Source organism: Drosophila eugracilis, unplaced genomic scaffold, assembly GCF_018153835.1.
Source record: "Drosophila eugracilis isolate 14026-0451.02 unplaced genomic scaffold, ASM1815383v1 contig_1825, whole genome shotgun sequence".
In the NCBI taxonomy this organism is placed as follows: Eukaryota; Metazoa; Arthropoda; class Insecta; order Diptera; family Drosophilidae; genus Drosophila; species Drosophila eugracilis.
In genome coordinates this window covers 495,750-509,928 of record NW_024572672.1, presented here as the reverse complement: position 1 = coordinate 509,928, position 14,179 = coordinate 495,750, and the positions used below count along the sequence as shown (strand labels likewise).

The 14,179-nt window shown below is 38.5% G+C and overlaps 2 protein-coding genes across 2 annotated transcripts; one reads left to right on the top strand and one right to left on the bottom strand.

Annotated features, from left to right (window-relative positions):
- Window positions 1–180: 180 nt before the first annotated feature.
- On the bottom strand, window positions 181–3,176 carry LOC108108354 (sodium-dependent nutrient amino acid transporter 1). Its single transcript, XM_017216394.2, has 6 exons — window positions 3,038–3,176; window positions 2,484–2,561; window positions 1,948–2,275; window positions 822–1,886; window positions 587–763; window positions 181–531 (listed from the first exon to the last, which is right to left on the bottom strand). The coding sequence occupies exons 2-6, from the start codon at window positions 2,547–2,549 to the stop codon at window positions 275–277; spliced, it is 1,893 nt and encodes a 630-aa protein (XP_017071883.2). The 5' UTR covers window positions 2,550–2,561; window positions 3,038–3,176; the 3' UTR covers window positions 181–274.
- Window positions 3,177–6,839: 3,663 nt separating this feature from the next.
- LOC108108329 (proton-associated sugar transporter A) lies at window positions 6,840–13,479 on the top strand. Its single transcript, XM_017216358.2, has 4 exons — window positions 6,840–7,797; window positions 10,135–11,558; window positions 12,773–12,947; window positions 13,010–13,479. The coding sequence occupies exons 2-4, from the start codon at window positions 10,156–10,158 to the stop codon at window positions 13,229–13,231; spliced, it is 1,800 nt and encodes a 599-aa protein (XP_017071847.2). The 5' UTR covers window positions 6,840–7,797; window positions 10,135–10,155; the 3' UTR covers window positions 13,232–13,479.
- The last annotated feature ends 700 nt before the right edge of the window (window positions 13,480–14,179 follow it).

Here is a 14,179-nt window from a genome sequence, read left to right as displayed (position 1 = left end):
CGGCCAGTCGAAGCAATTTATTGCCGTCTGGCCAAAAGCGAAAAACAAAAAGAACTGACAATGCAAAAATGAAAAACAGAAACGAAACTTCAAACTGGCAGCCATTGGAATTGCTTAAGAGTAAACTTTCGAGTTAATTGATTTTTGTTTGATTTCATTTTCCACATATAAATAACCAAATAGAAATGTATATAAAATATATTAAGTACAAAATAACGAGCTGCCATACAAAATTCCAATTGGGAATAAATATTTAAAATAAAAACTTTCTGGCTTAACCGAAAATTCGATCTCCAGCTGTGTAGCAAACACAGCGACGACTTACACCCCTGGAATTGTCCTCAGCCTTTTGGCGCAGGAACATTTGATAGTCCATCAGCATTTTGGGATCTGAAGGACCCCAATCGGAATGCGGCTTAATGGAATTGCTGATGCGGTTCTTTAACGATCCTTTTGGCTGCCTGCAGTTGGCATAAAAAGCCCAGTAGAACAGCTGGCCGATGATAAAGCCAGAAACGCACCAACCAAAAACTAGAAGTAGAGAACTTTAAAGGCTATCTTTATATGAAACATCAATATTAGTCACCTCTATAGGATAATGGAAACTCCTGCCCATTGTAGCTTAGAGGACGCATGGTGAGCACACTGTAGACCAGAATGACCACCATAACCAGAGGAGTAACAATGGACCAGCAGATCCTGTAGTAGTTCGAAGTCTTTATGTTCAGCATGTATTCAGCATCCTGGCAGAGGCGTTTGGTGCCTAGCAGAGAAGTTTAATGAACATAATAGTAAAAATATATTACTTAATAATAACTTACCATAGATCCAACCCACGGCAATCAGCTCAAAGATAGCCGATACCAAGGAGACAAAGGTAACCCCATGAAAGTCCATCAGCGTGATGATATGTTGCCCTCCAGGAGTGATGTAAATCAGGCCAACAAGAAATCCAATTACCGAAAGGCTGACCACGATGATCCACAACTTCACATTCACAAACTGATCCTTTAACACGGTCATAATGCAGCTGACCATGCCCACATTACTGCCAACTCCCAACATGAAAAGCATGGCAAAGAAAAGCAGCGAAAAGACCTGCGGTAACATCTTGAACTTGGCAATGGCATCGGGATAGGAAATGAAGGCCAAACCGGGACCTCCCTTAACCACACTGGCAATATCCTTGGTGCCCGATTCGTGGGCCAGGTTGCCCAGGATTCCGAAGATAATCACACCCGAGAGCAACGATGTGAACGTATCCAAAGTGGTAACGATATTAGCATCTCTGTAAACATTATGCCCGAATCGATTGTAGGAGGAGTACATGACGATCACACCGAAACAAACGGCCAGGGAGAAGAACACCTGGGTCACGGCATTGTACCAAACCTCCGGCTCCAAGAGCTTACCCCACTGGGGAGTCAAGAAGTACATTACACCCTCGTACGCTCCTGGTAAGGTGAGAGCTCTCACGAGCAGGATAAACATTACAACGTAAGGAAAAAGGGCAAGGACATAAGCTGCTTTTCCCGAACTCTTCACACCCCGGATGATGATTAACGTTACTGTAAGCCAGGAAATTCCCAGCATCAAGGTCAAACTACCACTGGGATAACCTATACCCTGATCAAGCGATTCCGTTTCATTCAGCACGATGCGTTGCAGGTAGAGTTGAGTGGAGGAGCTGAAGTTCTGCGAAAGCTGACCCTGAAGAGGCTCACCTACAGATGCACTTACGCAACCGTCACCCCACTCCGGACGACAGAAGCTCCAGGGCAACTCCGATGCGAAGGAATCGAAAAAGTATCGGAGGGTTAGGGCCATAACAGAGGCATAGTAGGTAGCCAAAACGCCAAGAGCCAAAAGTTGTGAATACCCAACTCCTATGGAAATTTGTAAATATAAATAAGTTATTAAGTTTAAAGTTTTAATGTATAATCTTACCTCTCATGAGGGGCGCAAAGTCAAAGACCTGAACAATTCCACGACTAGAGAACTGACCCAGCAGCATCTCCATGTAGTAAATTGGTTTTCCCACCAAAAACAGAACGATAAGGTAGGGAATTAGGAAGGCACCTCCTCCGTTTTCCAGTGCTGTGAATGGGAACCGCCACACGTTGCCTAATCCCACGCTCAGAGCGATGCAGGACATTAGAAACTCCAGCGAGCTGCCCCAGTTGTCGCGAGCCTTCTGATCCGGGACTAACTCAGACGATTCCAATGCCATGGGCAGCAAGGATGGCTTTAGCAGCGCCTCGCCACTGCTGCCACACTGGAAAAAGTCAATGAAAAGTAAATAATATCAACACGAATGCTTATATAAATAAACAACAGCTTTCATTTCATTGAATAAAAGTCTTGTATTAACCAGTTAGATCAGCTATTAGCTGGAATTCAACGAAGTTTTTCTTTGAATGATTTTCTCAAATGAATTACAATTGCTGGAAGGAACATAAGAGATCTTCTTTGGCTGCACTTACCCTGCTGGTCTCCAGTTTCGGTGGACTGACGACACTCGATGGGATCTCCGTTTTCAAATCTTTCATCGTAATGCGTTGCTAGAAATAAGATAGATATTATATCAACAAATTAGAGACGAGTGCCAGGCAAACATTCCCAGACGGATTCGGGTTTAAATTGGCGCCTCGAGCGCATCAAATTTTTGCTATCTAAAACGCTGAATTGCAGGACTGCGGCACGAGCCGCGTACATATACAGTGGAAAATCGCTAAAGAGAATAAGCAACAAATATAAAACGTTTATTTATATAGCTTTTATAGAGACACTTGATATCAATGTCTAACATTTATATATACCAACCATTAAGCTAAAGTGCAAGACTTCAATTGCTCGGAATTGAAGTTGGCAAAGTTCCTCTGTACTTCGCTCTGTTTTCTAGCTGATGCAATCACATATTAAGATTTCAGCAAACCGTATATTAATATTTATCCAATGGCAATTGAAGGGGCCAATTGTTTGCCAAGGCACTAACCTTTTAATCATTTTCGTATATACATTACACATTAAGACATACCTTTTAAATATCTCTTGACTTGGATGAGGAAGACGTGATTTTGCAGAATGTTATCAATCGGCACCATGGACACAAAAACACTTTTGTAAACTCGTAAAAGAAAGTGAAATACTAAAAACGAAAACTTAAACAAACACTTTAAAATCAAACAATCAAGTTTTACTAAACTTTTTTATGCTCTTTTCACTGTTTGCGCGAAATAAAATCACAAAAAACCAACACCGCCGATCGAGAACCGTTCCATCAACATTTCCCTTTGGAGTCTTGTTTATCTAGGTTTGTTTATTCCCTTTCTATTCGGCTGTCTGTTGCCTTTCCTTGGACCCGAGCTTCTGAAGTAAATCGGAGAGCCGGGTCCGCCTTTTATAGAGCCTCCTCACTCAAAACTTGGGTTTCGCTCAAGAGAGACTTATTATTGGAGGGTCTTCAATCAGCCGGTCAATTTAGCTGATTGAAGTCTGAAGCGGATTTGGGCGGTCGCGATTCTTTGATTTGTGCGTTCTGAGTGCTTGATTTAAATTCAATTTTGGCAATGTTTGTTCTAAAGGGAACTTTTATTGGGATATTAATTATTGAAAATGTTCCTACAAGAAAGGTTCAAGGGCGGCCTATTAATATGTCTGTCAATTTATATATAATTGGTTTAAAAGTAAACAATTTATTGGTCGTCTTGTAAATTAATGATAATTTAAGGTTTTTTTTTTGAATTTGAACTTTTGTTAATAATTTATTAATCTTTTAATGTAATTTATGCTTTTTTCATTTACCCTTTAACTCTGATTAAATATTTTTGTTGTATTTTTAAAAGTATTAAAAAGTGGTGTCTTCTTTTAGGCAGTCTTGATCTTCTTTACAAGCAATAAATTGAAATTTCTGTCATATTTTGCAAAATGCATTCATAAAAAAAAAAGAAATTTCACTTTTTATATATTTTTGTTTGCTCACTTATATATTTTTCTAAAAACTTTAAGGGTAATATTTAATTTTAAAACAAAAACCGAGATCAATAAACTTTTTCATGTTTCTTGCCTTCTTTTGGGCACTTCAGTACTTTGCAAGTTAACAGCTAAAAAGGTGATTGCTATGAAAGTGGTTGTTAAATATATAGCACTCATCTTTGCGAAGGCTAACTAACTGATTTCAACTGTTTAAAAAGCTTAGAAATAATATTAACCCAATTAATTTATTAACTCCCTCATAGACAAAGCTTATCAAATGCTTTTAACTCTTTATTTATGCGCATCCGTTGCTGTGTACTTTTCTTAGTTTAAATATTAGCAAAACAATAAGATTTATGAAGATAAGAGAACGAACGAGAAGTTTTTCTAGGTCTTATCGAAGATCCAGTCGCAATGATAACCTTGCAAAACAATGACGGTCTTAACGCTATCAATTTGGCATGACTTTCTGCAGCGTCTATAACAAGTGGAAGCAGTGAGTTTTTCCAAAATATTGCGCCCATAAAACTTTACGAGTATATGGCTGATATTTTTCATATAACAAGAGCTTTTTAGCTTTTAATCATCATGAATATGACTTTATTAACATATCAATAAAATATAAGGGATAGGGTTAAATCAATATCTTGGCCAGACATTCAAACTCTCTTTAAATAAAAGAGGTTTTTAAGTCTTATTTATTTTTGTAATATTTGCTGTAAGACACCTTATAAACTGATAAATCATGTCGACTTTTGAGCTACCCCAAAATAGTAAAAAACAAATAAATTTGAAGTAGTATGAGATTTGTTGTAAGACACCTTAAAAACTGATAACAAAATCACTTCAGACTTCTCTGTGCTAACCCAAAAATAGTAAAAAACAAACAAATTTTGTGTCTGGCTGATAAAATTGTTTACCCAAAGAATATATCTTGGATGGGTATATTTTTTCTGCGTGCACCTAATGAGAGTAGGAGTTAGGTAAGTCAATGACCCAAAACCGCGGTGACACCAATCAGTGGCTTTGATAAACTAACCGCCCGACTAGGCTTAACCACTTTTTTTTTTTTTACATAATTTGCATTCGATTTATTTAATGCCACACACACGCTTCAATTGGAGATGTTGTCTCTTGGCAAAAGTCGCGGATTTCCGCTAATAGTTTACGTCAACGAGCCATTAGGCATATAGCAAGTTAATGCAAACACAACCCTCGAAATATGAGCATCTGTATCTGAATTTGAGCAATCCAGCTGGCACTTTAAGCCGAATGAGAAGTTGTCTGTCATTCTTGGGGGAATATTTTAGCATCTTGATGAGGCCGAAACGAGATGGAAAGTTTGTCATAAACAGTAGTCAAAACAAAGACAAACACAGTTTTATATCTGCTGTAGACTATATGTGTCTGATATTGCTGATATTTCAAGGCATCTAAATGTATAATTTGACTTGGAATATATGTTGGTTGTCTGGCAACAAGATACACCAAAGTCAACGAAAACTTGTACCATTCCATCGGCTAATAGATTCTAAATGCCAGTTTAAATATTAACAAATCTAAGGTTGGTTACTGAAGGTGTTACTACTTCGGAATGTTTCTTCCTAGTACTTTATAACAATGATCTATTTTGCAATTAACTGACTACTGGACAATGCTCCCACCTTGAGGGAAATTATAGACCTAATCTGTGTTAGAACGCAAATTCAATGCTAGACTCGTGTGAGCTATAACTGGGTTATTAATATATTATTGACAATTATTTATAGTACTACGACTAATTCACTCTTTTGAGTGTTTCAGACTGCTGAGATTTGATAACCATATGCCGCCGCACCCCATGTTTGATAACGTTAAGAGCTAAGTACATAAACTCAAGAATAAACACTCAAAATCAAGTGGAATTTCCCAACATATGCGATCAGTGTAATCTAGGATTACTTTCCACCCTCGGAAAATCACTACAGAATCACTGTGCACATTACTACATCCATGAATGCCTATGCTTTTAAACCTGTCGTCGCCTGTGAAACTAGTTTCATGTGTGTTCGCTGTTCACTGTTCCCTGTGGCCTGTGGCCTGAAATTCAGGTGAGCATTCAGCCACTCCACCAAGTGCCCAGCTCTCTCAGGTGCAAAAGAATCTGCAAGCAGCAGTTGGCAGGGCCAACGATTTGTCTAAGAACCAGGAACTGTGCTAATGCTAATTAATAATTAACATAATTACAGACAGATTGCTATGTCGTCAGATAAAATGCATTGCGAATGAGCTGAGGCGAGGCGAAGAAATAACATCTAATATCAACATCAATATTTATTACAAGATTTCAGTGCAGAGAAAAAAATGCATAAAATTAGTAAATGGTTTATTACATTTTATGATTTTAAATGAATTATTTATATGACTCATAAAATAATTTTATAGGTACTAGAAGAAGAATGTGTACTTAAAGAAAAATATGAGAGTATGTTGAAGAAAATAATCTAGTTGAAAAAATCATGACGATATATAACAAGTATTTATTTTTATAAGACAGATTAGAAAGAGTTTGTTAAATAAAAAATAATCCAAAAAAATCTCCTATAAACCAGATAAGAAACAACAACCAAATAAATCTCAGCAAAAATATATGAACTTTTGTTTGGAGTTTTTGATAGTCTGAAATAAAAATAGGAATTATCTTTTTTCTCTGCGTGTCCGTCCAGTGCTCCTAAGACAAAGAAAGGAAAGGCCCGACCGGACCCGATAAGCGCTCGATCGGAGAGGGAACATAGAGACGTGAGAGAGTAATTTTGGGATGCGAGAGAGAGAGAGCTGTGGATACATGGGAAACTGCCGTCACATATGCTGTATAAATTGGTGCGTCCAGAGGCCCACGAATCAGTCGCAGAGCGAACCAGAGCAGACCAAGATCATCTCGAGCAGTCGTCCCAAGGCATTCAGAAGTCCAAAAATAAACCAAAGTCATCGAAGCCGCATAGAAAATAAAAAAAAACATAAAAAAAAGAAAGAAAATTCTGCAAAAAATAGAACATAAATTTTCCATTTTCTGCGTAAACGTATCGATTCGAGGGACAAGATTCGGAACTGCGTAGTTTGCCGGGAAATTGTCAGGCCAACACTTCTTTCATGTCTTGCCAAAATCTTCGCAGCGTTCAGGCCAACGGAGTAAACAGCTGCCGTCGCGTTCGACAAGCGGCTATGTCAGCAGTTTAACAAGAAACCCAAAAACAAATCCATCCGGGCATCGACTAGATATAGTAAAAAAAAAAAGATATATATATATATCCTAAAAATTAATAACTCGCCGGAGTGCAAGTGATTCGATAGATAGAGTAGAGTGCGGAACAACTTTCCGCAGCGGAAACAAACAAAAACTAAAAAATAAAAAACAAAAATTGATTTCGTTAGCCTTTTGCTAGCACCAACTGCATGGGTAAAGTTATGAGAGTGAATTCGTTACCGCCGCCCGCCCACAACTGCCACGCCCACGTTCGCTCCAAGCAACAACAGGAAAAACAATTGAAATTGAAGAAAACTGAAATATATTTTATGTTCAACAATTTGTGCAAGAGAAAAACTTTAACGGAGTATAATTTATTGACACTAAAACGTAACCCCGCCAGTGAGTGAATTAGCGTAACCAATCGCAAGCCAGTGACAGTGATCGTTAAAATTTTAATCAACATAAATTCTTAAAAAAAAGAACAACACAACATAAAAAATATTTACAAAAAAAAATACAGGAAATAGAAGTTTGAGTAGAAAACTATTGTGAGGGAGCGTGGGCTGTCAGCAGATCAAGGATTAACTACAAACTAGGTAAGTTTAGGCTGTTAAGAAAGCATTTACTAATCTTGAATTTCCCTGACTTTAAGGCCCTTGACTTAACTAGCCTTGAAAAGTTGTAAGTTAACTAAAGGAAGTATAAATTCCCGCTTTAAAAATAAATTAAATGAGTTATAAGTTATTAGTTACAAAATGAATCTTCGTTAACATGTCTAACTTAGAACCTATTAAATAACTCTTAATTAAATATAAAATTAAAAGACTTTCTTTGTTCCCTGATATTGATTGCTCAATAAAACGCATCTGCTGTGCAGTTTTCTCTCATAATTAAGGTAGCCATAATAAACTAATAACACGGTTCATGCCTGCGCACAATAAGAAGATCAATTACGCCTCAATTGGCGGTTAAATAAACTGCCTATATGTTAAATCTCACAATATATCGGTATATAAGAGGCCTGTTCACACCCCCACAATAAAGTAATATGCATTTTAAGCAGCGTCAGTTTAATAATCATGTTAATTACAAAACGGTTTAATCACCATATAGCCAGCCAGCAACGAAAAACAGCAACAATGGAATGTATCAGATTATTTAAGCCGAAGACGTGTGAATTTAGCATTGTGATATTTTCTTTACGGATAGCAGAATGTAAATTATTTCCTCAAATGCCCGGAATTGACCTTAACCCCTTTTTGACAAATGATTCACCCGAATCACCCCTCGAAGAGTTGTCAACGGCGGAATGCTTATCAGCTGACTTCCTAATCGTAACAGGCAATTAATGCCAGCGGCGACTTAATTAATTTCCAAAGCTCATCTTGGCTGTTTCTTTTTTTTTTGTTGCTTTTTGTTTATTTAAACATTTATTGACCTAGTCTGTGGCGATTTAATCACGAACCGCCGTTGATTTTTCGCAGAATATATATTATATATACATATTCAAAAGCAAAGAAATAATCCGTTGGTCATCTAACCCGTGGCAAAATAAACGCCATTTGAGATTCCAGGAGAAAGAGAGTGGCACCTACACACACCCACATGACCTGCAACTTGTCTCAATTACCACGGATATATGCGACAATGTGAATGACACTCGAGCTGCCGGCGTACAAATTAGATGTTTTGTATTTTAAATTTATTCGAAGCTGTTATTATTACTTTTTTTTTATTATTCTTCTTGTTGTTAGTGGACACACGTATGTAGCAGATTAGTTTTGGTCAATGGCTGAAAAGACAGCGCTCAGCGGCGACGATAGAGAAAGACGGAGACTCGATGATTTGGATTCGGAGACCCAGACTCAGTTGCTATTTGGACACGCGACGTTTTGGTTGTAGGAAAGTTTTTTGGTGCCGCCTCGTAAACCGTCTAAAGATCGACCGCAAAGATACAATTGAACCCAATATAAAACCGCTGATCCATCAAGTCGTAACAGTGTTCGCTTGCAATAATTCGAAAATGTGGCTGATTGTCAAGTTCAAGCAAAAGAGAAATTGAGCAAACCGAAGACTAGTGTTTAAATATTTTGTAAAGTGTGATATTAGCTAAATACGAGGCAGGCTTATTAAGTAGTTGAAATATAAAAAGTGATATTAGAAATCTAAGAAACAAAGTAAGTTTTCAGAGAAGATGAATTATTAAGTATGTCACCTTTTGAGTCAGCTTATTGACATTGCTGAAGCATCTTCATTAACAAATGATTGACATTAACTAATATAGTATTGATTTTAATTGCAACCAAAGCTCTCATAACAAAAAACAGAAACTCCTTGTGATTTATGAATTCCGATTACTAGAGTAGGTTTGTGAACCCATTTTGGGTTTGCGATTTCGTCTTCGCTACACAGATAAGCCTTCGACTGGCAATTCACTCTCGTTTGTCTTTCGCCGTGATTGAATTTGTTTGTAAACAAATGGCAGCCGTTCAGGGTTCGTTCTCTATAGGCAGTGACACAAATTGCAAGACTCAGTGCAATTGAATTGAAATTGAAATTCATTTTCATATTTATATTTCGTCACTGCACTGTGACCGCGCAGCCCAATTAATCAGAGATCTTTAACGCTTCTTCGACGTGCCCGTCCAGATGTTTCTAGTTTAATCGGTTCAATGTCTCTGGGCTATGGGTGTGATGAGAAAATGGCACGATTGCTGTTTGGCAATTAAAGATTGTGATAGGGAACTTAAGCCCAGATGTGACTTAATAGGCTTTGAAAGCTGCACCCCGGCAATAGAAATTTTTTCACAGATCGGCAACATCTTAAGATTCGGACCCTCAATGTTCTCAAAGATTTTCGTATTTTTAAATTAGCATAATAATTTATCCTTTATACATATTTCCTTCTCTAATTATAATTTCCTTCCCCGCAGTATCTGTAAATCCCTATCAAAATGGTTGGAGTTACTGCCGACGCCTCGCAGGCGAATCAGCTGTCCTCGGCCAAGAACCCGATGATCAAGTACATGCTGAAGACCCGCGAGAATCATGCCCGGGAACAGGATCAGGACTACTCGCATGTCTTTCGACGAAAGACGCGTTTCGAGATGTTCCGTTTATCCGCCATTGCCATGGCCATTGAGTTTGCCTACGCGGCGGAAACGAGCTTTGTATCTCCGATCCTCCTACAGATCGGCGTGGATCATAAACACATGTCCATGACCTGGGGACTGTCGCCTCTGATTGGATTCTTTTTATCCCCACTGCTTGGAAGTATAAGTGATCGCTGCAAACTTCGTTGGGGTCGCCGGCGTCCAATTATTACGATTTTATCCTTTGGCATAATGTGTGGCTTAATCCTGGTGCCTTATGGCAAAGATCTGGGACTCCTTCTTGGCGATACAGGATATACCTACGCAGAGCCAGCTTTGAATTTTACCGCTTCCTCGGCAGGATCAGTGGCTGCTTTAGTTTCCGGTGAAAGCAGCTCAGGACCATCGGCTTCAGATTTTAAGTTCGCAGTGATTCTTACGATTCTCGGAATGGTGCTATTGGATTTTGATGCGGATACTTGTCAGACACCTGCTCGCACCTATCTGCTAGATATGTGTGTGCCCGAGGAGCAGCCAAAGGCTATGACCATGTTTGCCCTCTTTGCGGGATTCGGAGGAACTATTGGATATGCTATTGGTGGAGTGAATTGGGAGACGACGCACATTGGCAGTTTTATGGGAGGAAATATACCCACCGTATTTACCCTGGTGACCATTATATTTGCGGTGTGCTATCTGATCACGGTGACCACATTCCGGGAGATTCCATTGACTTTGATCGAGCAGGATGAGCTGTTGAGACCCCTTTCCGAACAGGCAATCAAGAAGGAACTTAAGAAGAAGAATAATACCATTTACTATATCCAGGAGACCACACAATTGGAGCTACAAATGGCTAGTGATGATCCGAAGAGAGTGGAGGCATTGCAGGGCAGCTACCAGAATGGTTATTCGCCAGCTTTGGAAAAGCAAAGTAAGTCCCAGGATGTGGAAACCCAGTCGGATTACGAGGCTCCTGTCTCCCTAAAATCCTATCTCAAGAGCATCTTCATCATGCCTTATTCGATGCGCATTCTGGCCCTCACCAATCTCTTCTGCTGGATGGGACACGTCACCTACTGCCTGTACTTCACGGACTTTGTGGGCGAGGCTGTGTTCCACGGCGATCCTACAGCTGCTCCGAACTCGGAAGCTGCTCTAAACTATGAAGCTGGAGTTCGGTTTGGCTGTTGGGGAATGTCTATATATGCATTTTCCTGCTCTGTTTACTCCTTGTCCGTGACAAAGCTGATGAAGTGGTTTGGGTAAGTTTTTAAACTAATATTTATTTATGAAAGTCATATGAAGGGAAATATGTTATGAGCAAAATACAGAAGCTCAAAATACAGAAACTAATACAGAAACAAATACAGAACTCTAATATTGATAGTTACAAATGATGTATTAGATGAAATATTGCAAAAAGAAAGTTACAAGTTTACAAGAGACAGAATTAATCAAAATCTATTGATACTCGATGACCAACGTTGAATGTTTCGGATTCCAGCGCAGAAATGTAGAGAAGACAAACCATTTCCTAGTAAGCGATTAATCTACATGTGGGTGCTCCATAAATTTCCAGTGGCAGTACCTGGTTACCAGGGCTGACACAGCTAGGCCGACTTAACTTAACTTATTTCTGAATATTCCACATTGCATTGGTGGCTTGCAAGCCGTTGCAATCACTGCGGATCAGAGGGCAAATATACCCCTCAACTTATGCAATAAAAATAATAAAACTAGTCACTTACCTTGATTTCCGGCTTGCCGTAGTCAATTTATGGTAAATTATGCTTCGTCATATGTATCCATCATCAAACGTCCAAAATATGGATTTCCGAAAAAATCCATGATGCACTGCATCCACTATGGAGGACATGTCCATATACCACCAATGTAATGGTGAGTACCAATGGACCACTTGGAGGCACTTTACTATCACAAACACACACACCATGAAATGACTTGACTGATTTATTGCCGACCGGCAGAGCCAACCTCACTACTTATCAGCTAGAAGCTGTTGGGAATTATTGGGGCCCTCGAGTGCAAAAAATTGCAGTTAACATTAAGTTAACATAACAAGGTCGTTAACATAGAAATTCATATTTACATAGCCGTTAACATTCAAATTGTCTGTTAATACTCAAATTGACTAACATTATGTTAACTTTCTGTTAAGACTTAAATTTGGTCGTTTTACGTTGAAATTTAAATTTAAAAAAAATCGTTAAAAGTTAAAATAATTATATATTTTTCTTCACAAAAATTTCAAAAATTGTTAATAAATTTCAAAGTTTTGGGCAATATTAAAGCCAATTTACCTTCCATATTTCGACTTTTCCTTTGATGAGTTCAAATATAGAATATCTATTTTTTTGGCTAAAATTTTGTACTCGAATTAACTTTATATTTTCCAAATAGCACGTACTTTCTGAATAATAATCCTAACCATACCTATTTATTCATCCAAATATAGAACCAAGGCTGTCTACATTAGCGGAATGATATACTATGGCATTGGAATGCTGGTCCTTGGCCTGTGGCCCACTAAATGGGGAGTCTTGGTGTTCAGCACGTCTGCCGGTATTCTCTATGGAACAATCTTCACTGTGCCTTTCATATTGGTGGCCAGATATCATGCCAAAAATTGTGTAAGTAAAATTAAACTAACTTGTTAAGTTACAAATATTTATTAATTACGAAAATATTTCAGTTCTGCATTAAGAATGGCGAGACTGTGCCCCTGAAACAGGCCCGTGGCCTGGGCACGGATGTGGCCATTATCAGCAGTATGGTGTTCATTGCCCAGTTGATTGTATCTCTTTCCGTGGGTCCGCTTGTATCCTGGATGGAGACCACATGTGCCGTGCTCTATCTCTCGACGTTTCTGTCCTTTTTGGCCGCCATAGCTGCGTTGTTTGTGTTATATGTTTAGGAACTTACGGCACTAAACCCGATCTTGTGTGGTTTATACATATCTTACATGAATTTTAACATTGCGATAATGTAGCTAGTTGAGTATCTTTGCCTAGTTTCTGGCAGTATCTGCGACTGCACTCACAATGTTGTGGCATACTTTAAGGATAAAGCGTAGATTGTACTTTTAATCGTTTAAAATATATTTTTCTTTTTTGTTTTTAAGCTGCATGTAAATAAATTTTATGAATTTAAAAATTATAACAATTTATTTTTATTATTTTGATATCCACAGCTACCCATTCTGAGTCCAAGGGAAATCATTTCTTTCATCAAAACAATATGCTAAAGGGCGGATATTAGTTTTTACGCTCGTGCGTGGCATTCAAATGCAACTTTTAATTTCCTCAAGTGCAATTTTTTTCCCAGATGCTGCCAATTTCCTTACCAGCTGCACATGCCTTCTTCTTCTTCCTCTTTTCCCTCTTCTTCTTCTTGTAAGTGTCAGAGACACATTTCCGTTGTCGCCTGAGTGATAAATAGCATTTAATAATTTTCCGTGCGCACAGTTCAGGTTCCACTTCGAATAAAGCAATTAAATTCTCCTCTCTTGGCTGCGCACATTTCGAATTCCGAATGGGTGGAGGAATAGTAAAAGAAAAGGCTGGGAAAACATAAACAATAATTGAGAAATAAGTAAAAAGTATATGGCTCATTGCCACTGAAAGAGCGAGCATAAGTTGTGGTGCGGGTCGTAAAGGCAGCTGTCTTAATAAAACTAAAGGAAGTACTGGCATAGCCCACACATCCAACAATCGCAATAGAAAAGACATGAAAAGCGCAAATGGGCGACAAAAAAGCCAAGTTCTCATCAAATTGAAAATAAACTCCTCACGACAAGTTGAGAGCCACACTAGCGTAAGTATCGGCTTTAAAAAAAACTTTGACAATCAGCATCGTCTTCGTG

Coding starts and splice junctions, on each gene's coding strand:
- LOC108108354 (XM_017216394.2), bottom strand. CDS start 2,549: ATGAAAGATTTGAAAACGGAGATCCCATCGAGTGTCGTCAGTCCACCG. Junction 1,887..1,947: donor CTTTGCGCCCCTCATGAGAG/GTAAGATTATAC, acceptor AAATTTCCATAG/GAGTTGGGTATTCACAACTT. Junction 764..821: donor TGCCGTGGGTTGGATCTATG/GTAAGTTATTAT, acceptor CTTCTCTGCTAG/GCACCAAACGCCTCTGCCAG.
- LOC108108329 (XM_017216358.2), top strand. CDS start 10,156: ATGGTTGGAGTTACTGCCGACGCCTCGCAGGCGAATCAGCTGTCCTCG. Junction 11,559..12,772: donor AAGCTGATGAAGTGGTTTGG/GTAAGTTTTTAA, acceptor ATCCAAATATAG/AACCAAGGCTGTCTACATTA. Junction 12,948..13,009: donor GATATCATGCCAAAAATTGT/GTAAGTAAAATT, acceptor AAAATATTTCAG/TTCTGCATTAAGAATGGCGA.